Consider the following 11,282-nt stretch of genomic DNA (forward strand, 5'->3'; position numbering starts at 1 on the left):
ATAGTAACACATATTACAGGTAGATACATGTGGAGGGGAAGAAGAGCTTAAATACAACAGAGAGTGGAGCATACGGCACATCTGTTCAGTGCAGGAGCAGTGAAGAAATGAAGCTAAGTGCCAATGGTCTCTGCACAGTGCTCCCGGAAAGGGGGCTGACCTGTAGGTGCTCCTTCGGACATGCTTAGACAAAAATACAAACGGGGAGAAAGACTGAAATCGGGGGAAATTGATGAGGAATTAAAAAAAAAGGTAAAGTAAGTGATTTTTGCCTAGAGAAAACCTTTTGAATACTTTGAAAAGCATGGACCCTTGTTCCCAATTAAAATGTCCTTTTGTCTCCTTTCTTTGCATTTTGCGAGCATATATACTTTGGCACCTTTGAAAAGAAACTTTAATAAATAAGGGAAAAAAGAGAAATTCATTAGTGAATGGTAATAAATAACAATAACTTAAATCTCAATAAATATCTTCTCTATATTTCTGTATCTGAAACAGATGCATTGCATCGAGTAGCTTCTCTGGTCACTGGTGACCATGCATAAATGGAGCTGGGTATGTAACATCTGTCTCTCTGTAAACTGAAGGCCCCGGGGTGGGTCTCCCTGGCCTGGGGCAGCTGGGGCCTTCCCTGCTTGCACTCCTAGGAGAATGCTGTTGAACACTTCCTGTTTCCTAGGACATAAAGGAAATACATTTGGGTTTGTTTTTCATCATGAAGACAGCTTTTTGTTCTTTTGGTTCCTAGCCAACTTCTTCCCACCCCACATATCATGTTCAAAATTAATCACCAACCATTCCCCAAAACACTGGTTGTAGTCAACCTCAGGCCTCAGCATTTAAGTTCAGAGGTTATTATCTTTTGTGTCTCCACTATTTTTCCCCCTCTCCTTTCCAGGATGTGAATTTGAGTGACAGAAAAATACATCTTTCTTACTTTCAGCAGTAGAACGTAATGACAAGGAGTGACACCAGGCTCATTGCTCCCCTGGTGCGCTCAGACGTGAAAACGAACCACAGGAGATACACTGGTTTGGTTCTTTGAGTGCATCCGCAACTGTGACTGTGGTTGGTGATGGTGGACTGTATCAGAAGAAATGATGTAAACAGCCAACCAGGGACACCAGCCCTGACCTTCTGGAGACACTAGCTGCTGTCCTGGAGAACCCAGATGGCTGTTTTCTCTCTCCCATCCAGTTTTCTGTAGCTGGATCTCCCTCTACCAGGCTCCCACAATGGCTGCCTTCCTCCTTCTCTTCCTCCTCCACCTCTGCCTCCTTGGTCCTCATCTTCCCTTCTGGGCAAACATTTCCTGGGAACCTTGGTCCCTTTCTTTGCACTGTAGCAGGAATGCAATACACAGCAGTCTCTGGAACTGGAGTCAGATACATCCACACCTTTTAGCGGAATGCTTTCTTAGAATATGGTAAACCAGGTTATCATCTAAAAATGACAGATCGTCATCAAAGGCAATGGGTCTGCAACAGGCCTGCCCTACTTTGTCACTCACTAGCCTTCTACTTCTGGATAAGTTTTTTAGTATTTTGTCATACATTGTCTCCGCTGCATCGCAAGAGCCGCTGCAGTACCGAAAAATCAGTTCTTCCTTGGTTTCATAGCCCAAACCCAAGTCAGTGACATTTAAATGTATTGCTGTTAAGACACAGCCTCGATTTTTGCCCCTCTGGCCTCTTCGACCTTTTCCTCTGGAATTCTCTGGGTTGGCAGCTGCAGCCTGCCGATTCCTCTCTCTTCTAGGAAGCACTGCCATTTGTTTATCTGGTGACCTTTTCAGTCTTTTAATGGTGGCTTGAATAAAATCCATGACATCATCAAACTGATCTGGATAATCCTCTGGCATATTTGCTGTTCAACAAGAAAACACAAAATATCACATGAGACAACAACGACCATTTCAGGCAATCTTCTAGATCAAAGTGCCCCCTAAAGTCAGAGCAAAATGATTGGACCCATAGTGAAATAATCAGCCGCTTAAACTGCACACTGTAATCTCCTAAAAACAGAGGCTAATACGTATCTTCTAACACTTTGCAGATGAAAGATTAGTTAGAAGAAGAGACTAATGTGGCAGGTGATCCACTTCGTTGTAGAAATCCAACCTTTACAAGTGTATTTTATGTTTGAGCCAATTTCAGCAAGTCAGCAGAGAGGGGGCTGTGAGCACGCTGACCCCTGAAAGCTCTTTTCTTGCCTTGGAATGTAGCCTAGAGCAGTGTTAGGGATTGTATTTAGATGTCCTCCCAAAGCCTCATGCACTCATAGGTGGGGCTTTTGGGAGGTGACTAGGTCATGGGTGTGCTGCTGGTCTACGATGGGTTTATAGCTGGGAGTAATGTGGAAAGGTGAAGCTGGTGGGAAGAGGTGGGTTACTGTGGGCGTGGCTGGAAGGTGTGTGTCCTTCCTCCTCTCTTGATCCCTGCTCTGATTCCTGCCTGCCACACCAGCAACTCTTTGTCCTGTGCCAGGCCCCTCTATCGTGCTGCCCTGCCTTGGAGCCACCCTAGTATGGACTGAATCCTCTGTAAACTGTGCCAAAATAAACCTTTCCTCCTTTAACTTATGGGTGTTAGGTATTTTGTCCTAGCTGTGAAAGTAACTAAGACATGCAGGAAAATACCCAGGATGCTCACTGAAATGCAGAGTGCTAGCTTACCTCTGAAGAACTCTAATATTCACGATCCATAGAGCAAACTTTGAGAAACACTGTTGTAGAGACCAAGAAAAAGTGTCTCCCAACCTTGTGACTTTCATGAGGAATTCTGAGTGATCATCCCTGAAATTCATCCTGACACTGTCTGTCTAAAAGGTACAAGAACATTTGGACTGAACAAAAAAAGAGCTCCAGACCTCAAGTCTACTTTAAAACTTCCTTTAAAAACTATAAAGAAGCCGGGCATGGTGGCTCATTCCTGTAATCCCAGCGCTGGGAAGGCTGAGGCAGGAGGATCACTGTGAGTTAGAGACCACCCTGGGCTCACAGTGAGTTCCAGGTCAGTCTCAACTACATAGTGAGACCCTATCTCAAAAACAAACAAAAACAAAAAACTATAAAGAATGGAGAAACAACTTATATCTCACTAATAAAGAGACTAATTGGCCATTTTCTTTCAATGGTGTGACTTTAACAAAAAGTATGGTGGTGTAAATGTCTCAACTGTATCACAGCAATGGATGAAAGGGGAGGTTGTTTGTGGACAGATGTAGCCCTGACCCCACGGGGGAGCCCAGTGTCTGCTCCAGGCTGTCACACCGCTCTCACCTTCTGGCTGCAAATCAGATCAGAGATGTGCACTTCAGGAGACGCCACAGGGGAAAAATGAGACACTATGCTGAGACCCCTGGTTAAAGCGGTGAACTTGCAATCTCTTAATGTTTTCTGGATATTACAGCATTTGGTGCAGTATTTGGCCAATTGAATAAGAGAAAAATAATTGTTGGGACAATTTAATATATTTCTAAAGGGAAAGCAAATTAAATTTGAAATATTAGGTACTATGCTTTTTATGTCTTCCTGACTCTATTTTCAGGAAAATTAGTTTCTTTAAGATTCTCTGTGGTTTGGGCTGGGGATTTAGTTCAGTGGTTCTGCCACCTGCCTTGAAAGAACAAGTCCTGAGTTCATTTCCCGGGACCAAAAAAAAAAAAAAAAAAAAAAAAAAAATTATATGTGGCTTAGAAATATACACCCCAAAAAGAGTTGTGAGCAAGAGGAATTTTTTTCCAAGACTGTTAAATCACAGAAATAGCAGACTATGCCTACCTGAAATTATTTGCTCATAAACCTCAATTATTTAACGGTTAAAACATGGTGGGTATTCTACTATGTAGAATGAATTTAAGCACTTGTGTGCTAAGTCCCCTGACATTTTGGGCTAGATTATTCTGCTTTGTGGGAAGTTGTCTCATCTTTACAAGATGTCAGTGTCCTCCAATCCTAGTCATCACAACTACTATGTCTCTAGACATGGCCAAATATCCCCACGGGGGCAAAATCATCCAGACAGAACCACAGCTAAGGACTCTGGCCTTTGTGTGGGTTAATTCCTTTTTGCTTAGATGGTCGTTCTTTAGGGGACCCGATGCTACTCCATGTTTTCTTCAAGACTTTGCTGAAATGTCACGGTCAATAGTCACACTCTGATCTCCTTGTTTAAAATGCAGTATGTCCCCACCTCCTGCTCCCCGTGTTCTGCTTCCCCAGACTCCCACCATAGCACTGCTACATTCTAACACTGAGGTCTTAGGTGTGTCATTTTTGAACTGCCTCCTTTGATAGAATACCAGTTCTAAAAGGCAGGGACTGTGTCTTGGTTGGTCACCTTTGGATCACAAACAAATGCTAGGAATGAGGTCTGGTACCTCTGCTGAATCAATCACTTTCCATAAGAAAGAAAGAGTTCTTAATGTTTCAATTAAGGGGACATCAGGACTTTGACTGAGAGCCACATCTTTATAAATGAAAGGCTCCAAAATGAGCAGCCCATATGACACAGGAAACCTTGATGCCCCTGCGTAGCACAGTCACCTCCCATGATAAGAGTGGAGAATCATTCCAACATTACCTTCCTTACCAGCTTCCTGTAGCATTAAAGCTTAGCCCTCAGTGCCCACGTTCTCCTGGATCTGCAAAAGGGCTCCTGGGTGTAAGAGTTTTCAAGGAGGCTAGAGAATGGGGGAGCATTCCTAATGCCTCCTTGCCTTTGGACTATTTTCTAACTGGTCTTTCTTCAGGAAGTTTTCTCAACAACAATGCCAACAACAGCAAAATTAAATAGCTCTGATATAAAGAAACAAACTACTTATTTTTTAAAAAGAGTTGCTTATGCTATTTGTGATTTCTTTCAATAATATGATTTCTTTCAATAATAAACTATTAAAGAGGAAATGCATATAAGTATGACTATATTTATTTTTTAAAATAAATATTTGCTTATATTTGTAAAAAGAAAAACTCTGATTGTGTAGAAATTGGAACTTCTAGAATGAATATATCCTAGGTCACTGACCAAAACATAAAAGAGCCTTAAATAAAAAAGTCTTTGTTTTACAGAGGGCTTACACTTGAGGTTTTCAGATCTATTCAGTTCCTAAATAGATCATTAACTAGGAACACAGGAACATTGATTGACAATCAACTGAAGACTAATCAGAAATGGTATAAAACATTAGTAAAATTTTAACAAAAGTAAGGTAAAAGATTTTAGTTATAAGAGTTCAAATCACCCTGGTTTAGAGGCTCATAAATTCATAAAGCTACTTAATTTCATATTCCTAGGGTTATAATAATGATTTGAATCAGCACCGACAGCATCCTTATTTAGCTTTCCATACTTTTGAAGTTGCAGAAAGTACTTCCCCACCATGATAGTGTAACAGCATGGCTTTATTACAGGCTTTTTTTTTTTTTTAACCAGAAAAAAGAATTCCCGGGTAAATTTAAATTTCAGATAGTGAATAAAATTTTAATATAAGTCATCCTGAATATCACACAGGACAAATAATGTCACATTTGGGATATATGTACACTTCATTAGGAGAAAGTTTAGTGCTCTTTTCCTTAAATTCCACTTGCCCTTTTCCTGGTGGCCCAAGTAGAATGTGAATGCCCAAACTGTTTGATTTTGGATAATGTGTGGTAAACCAATTATGAACCACGGGTTAATAGGTCTCTTGAGGATGGTGAATATATACTGTAATAAACTTGTCCAAATCTGTACTATGTACAACACCAAAAGTGAACCCCAATGTTAACTTTGAACTTCGAGTGATTATTTTATGTCAGTGTAGGTTTGTCAGTTGTAGCAAATGTTGACAATGGAGTTACTTATGGTGGGGGAAAAAATATGTGGGAAATTTTCGTACTGTCCTATCAATTTTGTCTAAAATCTTGTGGAAACATTAGGTAAGCCCTAAGTTCAGTATAGGTGACTCTTATTGAGCTGAAAGCTCCTCTTCTTCATATTCTTGAAAAATAGAATGAACAATAAATATTTATATAGAAAATTTTACACAGAAATTACCTGTGGAAATCAGAAATGGGCAACTTTGTATCTTGCAGACTACAAAGCAAATAGGCCTGACTCTTCCAACTGAATACCCAACTCCAGGCCTTTTAATGCTATTGAGTTAATTCACAAAGAACCTCAACTTATCAATGTGGAGTGTTTGGGGAGTAGTATTAGGAGCCATATACCTTTGCAGAGGGGTGCTGGGCAAACCTCCCTGGGTCTGTTCCTAAGAATTCCACAGAAGTACCTTGCCCAGCCCTAGGCAAGTAATTCCCCATGATGAACCGAGAAGCCCACAGTTGCTTTAATCTTCCAACAATTCACTGAACTGAGGAGAAAGCAAAGGGTCTAGAGTTTGGGTTAATTCCCTAAATTGAGACTTACTAGAACCAGGCACAGTGGCATGTGCCTGAAGTCCCAGCTACTGGGGAGACTGGGCCAATAAAGACTGACTGAGCTCAGGAATTTGAGAACAGCCTGGGCAAAATAGCAAGACATCATCTCAAACAAAATGAAGCAAACAAAGAACAAGAACCTTAGCAAGGTGTCACTTTCTACTTCATAAAAGGCTTGGCAGAATGTCAGATACACAAACAGCCCTCACTAAAGTTAACTTTGATGATAAAATATTTGTAAGCCACAAAAGAAGAGCATCATTAAAAACAAAACAAAGCAGGTAGGTCAAATAGTTACTCATTTCCCAAACACACTTGTAAGACACATTTAGAAAATAGATCCATCTCAAAGATAACATTTCTGAAAAATCAAAATACTCAGTTGTACTTAAGTCATCCTTCAGAGTGCATCCAAATATTTTGGCATTATTCTCTTTAAAGTATTTTAACTTTGTTGTGTCCCTCACACAAACAGTGTTATTTAGATAAATGAAGTCTGGTACTGGGGTACAACTTTGGGAACAGACCATTCACAGAAAAAAAAAAACTTTTCTGTCTGGATTATGCACAAAAATAGTAAAATCACCTTAAGACAAAGGATTGGGATACTGACTCTTTTTATAAAGTTAATTGGATTTTTATAGGAACAATGATGAGGGCTCTGAGTAGTCTAACAGCTGAACTAAAAATTACATAATTCAAAATGTTATCTTAGTTAAGATAGCATGAGTGGACAAAGTACAGTGGACCCTTGACTTATGAACTCAATTTGATCCTGAGGGCTGGTTATAGCTCAAGTTGGTCAGTTGCCTTCAGAGTCTCTCTCCTGTATAACTTTAGGCCACAGTTTTTTCCAGGCAGATCTCAGTGTCCTTAGACATTGGCCCAGAATTTCTCAATGAACCCCACATAGGAAAGGATGTTATAATGTTCCTTCCTGAACTCTTTCAGGGTTAAATCTGTATCTGAGACCGTATGGAAGTACTAATGGCTGGCATTCAGGTTGTAACTTAAGACTTTGATCGTAATTTAAAACTAAAATCATGGTTGTAAGCAAATTTGTTTGTATGTCAGGCTGGTCGTAACTCAAGGGTACAGTGTATTCTCCTAAAGCTAAAATGTCAGCTCTTTCTTAGAAATAGTACGGGTTGACTGTATTTTAATCAGGTCATGTTGATGCTTATAAGTGGTTGTTCCCCTTACCCTGGTCCTGCTGTACATCTAAGCCAGCCTGTACCCTATGTCTTCAACTTGTGAGCACAAGAGAGCGGCACAAGGCTGTCACCTCAGCTTTGAGAATGTGACTCCTCACCCTGAATGGGGCTGTACTCTGAGGAAGGAGAAAAGGTCTCTGAGGAAAGAGGAGGCCTGGCCGTAGTACCCATGGTGTCCTTCTCTGAGGGGTGAGGTCTTCCAGCCAGGGTTCAGATCTGCCAAGTCAGCCCTGGAAGATGCTGGGCCCTGAAGAGAAGGCCCAGGCATTTCTTACTATTGGGAGGACCCACCTCTCTACTGCACCATAAAGAACCTAGCTCACATCCTGTCCCAGGACTCATGCTGAGGTTCGCAGGGAGGAGCTGCTGCTTTAGCCAGGGCCACACAGGTGAGAGCCGAGTCTGGAATCAGCACCTGATGCCTTCACTGGGGCAGTGCCTGGCTCTGGGATGAGGCTAGACTTGGGGTATGAGGCCTCGGAATGCTGTACCTGGGGCTTCCGAGGGTCTGGGCAGTCTGTTCTGACCTGTACATCATCCCATAATAGGCTGTACACTGACAGGAGGAAAATGGAAACTTCCAGTGGTGGGAGACATTCAGTTTGGTGTTCTTTACCTATTTATACTGTACAAACTGCTGTGTAGGCCAAGTATCTGAAAAATAGAAGTTACTTCCATCAGAAAGACAGCCTCTTTAATAAATGGTGTTAGAAGAACTCGATCTCAACTTGCCAAAGATTAAAACTAGACCCTTATCTCTCACCATGCACTAAATTAAAATCCAAGTGGATTAAAGATCTAAATATTAAAACAGAAATACTAAACTTGCTGGAAGATAAGTTAGACAGAACTCTGGAAGACATTGGCATAGGAAAAGTTTTATGAACAAATCCCCAGTAGCACGGGAACTAGCACAAACAATAACTGGGATCTCATCTTATTAAAAAGCTTCTGCACTGCAAAAGAAACCATCAACAGAACTAAGAGACAACATACAATGTGGGAAAAAATTTTTATCAGCTGCTCCTCAGACAAAGACTATTATATAGAATATATAAAGAACTCAAAACAATCAGCCCCCCCAAATATAAAGACCCAATTCAAAAATGGGCACCTGAAATGAACAGACATTTCTCAGACAAAGAAGTAAAAGCAGCAAGTAAATATATGAAAAAATGTTCCACATCACTGGTCATTCGAGAGATGCAGATGAAAACAACACTGAGATTCCACCTTACCACACAAAGAATGGCTGCTATCAAGAAATCACACAATAACAAATGTTGGTGGGGTTGTGGGGAGAAAGGAGCCCTTCTCCATTGTTGGTGGGAGTGCAGACTGGTGCAATCACTATGGAAATCAATATGGAGATACCGCAAAGAGTTGGGACTAGAGGTTCCATTTGACCCGGCCATAGCTCTCTGCTGGGTATCTTTCCAAAAGAATTAAAAGAATCATATCACAGTGACAAATGCACACCTATGTTTATAGCAGCACAGTTTGTAATAGCTAAAACTTGGAAACAGCCCATTTGCCCATCAGTTGGAAACTGGGTAAAGAAGATGTGGTTTTTCTATAAAATGGAATAATACTCAGCCATAAAGAATGAGAAATTAGTCGTTCATAGGAAAATGGATGTAGTTTGAGAATATATTCCTAAGTGAAATAAGTCACACATGTGTAAATACTGAATAGTTTCTCTGGTGTGAAAAACTATAATAGTACACAAGATCCTAATGAGATTATCAACAAGGTGAAATAGGAAGAAAAGGGCTAATGGTGTAAGGAAAGTGGGAAGAGTAGGGGAAAGGGAATAAGGGAAAAGAAAAAAATATGAGAAAATGAAAAAATGGAAATAAAGTGTTTGTAGATGGGGAGGGGAGGAGAGGGAGAAGGGAGAGCAGGGGTAAAGGGAAAAAAATAAGAATCAAGGCCTGTCATGTAAAGGTACAAGATCCCAGTAATGAATGTAACTGTACTGTATACCTAGAATGTACCAATAAACTCAATTAAAAAAAAGAAGTTACCTCCATCAAACACACACACACACACACACACACACACACACATGGGCCAGGGATTTAGCTCAGTGGTGTCACTGCCTGCCTCACAGGTGCAAGGTTCTGAGTTCAATCCCCACTACCAAAAACACAAACCCCAAAACAAAACAACAAAACAACAAAAAAACAAAAAAACAAAACAAAAACAAAAATCAAAACCCCACACACACAGGAAAAGAAAACTCAGCTTAGGAATGATGTAGCTTCTCAAGAATTACTAATGCCATTTTTCTGGAGATAAGTAACTTTTACTGTTCAATAAAACACAAACGAATTTTTTTTCCACTAATATTGAAATGTTATTGTAAGAACTGCAGGGCTAAGCATTACCTATACAATTCTTCATGTTATAAAGTTTCATTGAGTTATATTTTAATAGCTTCCTTGAAGCACTTAAAATGTTATCAGTATAAAAGTGGAATACACGACTGCTGCATGCAGCACTGAGTTTAAACCTGACAATATCCCTACAAGACTAATGTAGGGTCGAACATTATCTTCTCTTCACAGGTTGCAAAACTGAGGCTCAGAGAAGACCAATATTTGCTCAAGGCCACTGGCTAGTAATATTTGACTTGGCTGGGTTGGTTTGAAAGCTCAACTGGTTCTAGTGTAGCATGCTGCCTTTTTAAGTAAAAATTCTACCCCTTTCCCTCTCAAGTCTTGAGGCAAAAGGTAATTTACTTTGAAACAAGCACAAGATATGCTGATTTCATCTCACTCACTTACCAAACTCAGCATAGAAGTGAGAAATATACTTTCTGTTGAAAAATTCAGTATGAACTGAGGTACATCAAGTAGAATGCAAAGATAAGCTGCCATAGGCCACAAAATATAGCAAACAGTCTCCCAAAAGGGAAAAACCAAGACATTCAGGAACATCTGTCCCATACCCGGGTCTTGCATGTCATTCTAACACAGCTCTGGCAAGGTCCCAGTCAGAACCGGAACACCAGCAGCCGGCAGTGTGGCAGACTCAGACAGGGGACCCGTCTCCGGAAGCTCCTCGTGCTCAGTCTGGCAACAAATGAGGAGGCTCTTGCTGCAGAATTGGAGAGGACAGAGCCCAAGATTCCTGGCCCGAGTTGGGCCCTGACCAGCCAAGTGACCTTGGACTAGTCTCTTAACCCTTCTGAGGTCAACTTAATGCCTTCTGGGGCCCTCCCTAGCTCTAAGGCCCTAAGACACAGATAGTCCAATCTACTGCCAGACATTGGTTTTTAGCCACCTCTGTCAGGAAGGAGATTCAGCTCAGTCCCCACCACAGGGGCCCCATGAAGCCCCCAGAAGGTATTTCAGGATGTAGCAGTTCTTACTCAACCTCTTTAGTTTACCTCTTGGCTCAGCATGTCTGCTATGTTTGAAATAATCATTGCTAATCCTGTCTCAAACCAGCAAGTTCCTCCCCGTGCTCTGTTTAAGAGAGGCAAAAGGCTGTGTAGAAAAAAACCCTGTGTTTGTGTCTGAAAACACCCAGAATTCATTGTAAGACACTCTTCAACCTCAACTTCCATCTGCAAAAGCAGAGTTAGACCCATTGTTGTCTGAGAGGACATGTTACAACCACATTCTATAATTCCTTTA

The 11,282-nt window shown here is 41.0% G+C and overlaps 1 protein-coding gene across 2 annotated transcripts; it reads right to left on the minus strand.

The window, feature by feature from the left end:
* Positions 1-22: 22 nt before the first annotated feature.
* Gdnf (glial cell derived neurotrophic factor) lies at positions 23-10,603 on the minus strand. 2 transcript variants are annotated; one of them, XR_004515717.1, is made up of 2 exons: positions 938-2,563; positions 23-675 (listed from the first exon to the last, which is right to left on the minus strand). XR_004515717.1 is itself a non-coding variant. In XM_010605493.1 (2 exons), the coding sequence occupies exon 2, from the start codon at positions 1,859-1,861 to the stop codon at positions 1,382-1,384; it is 480 nt and encodes a 159-aa protein (XP_010603795.1). In that variant the 5' UTR covers positions 1,862-1,866; positions 10,592-10,603; the 3' UTR covers positions 23-1,381. The 2 variants fall into 2 exon arrangements, 1 of the variants encoding a protein (XP_010603795.1); XM_010605493.1 differs by adding an exon at positions 10,592-10,603 and having other exon boundaries at positions 23-1,866.
* Positions 10,604-11,282: the final 679 nt, after the last annotated feature.

The sequence above is a fragment of the Fukomys damarensis genome, unplaced genomic scaffold, assembly GCF_012274545.1.
Source record: "Fukomys damarensis isolate Sample0158 unplaced genomic scaffold, DMR_v1.0_HiC HiC_scaffold_1, whole genome shotgun sequence".
NCBI classification, from domain to species: Eukaryota; Metazoa; Chordata; class Mammalia; order Rodentia; family Bathyergidae; genus Fukomys; species Fukomys damarensis.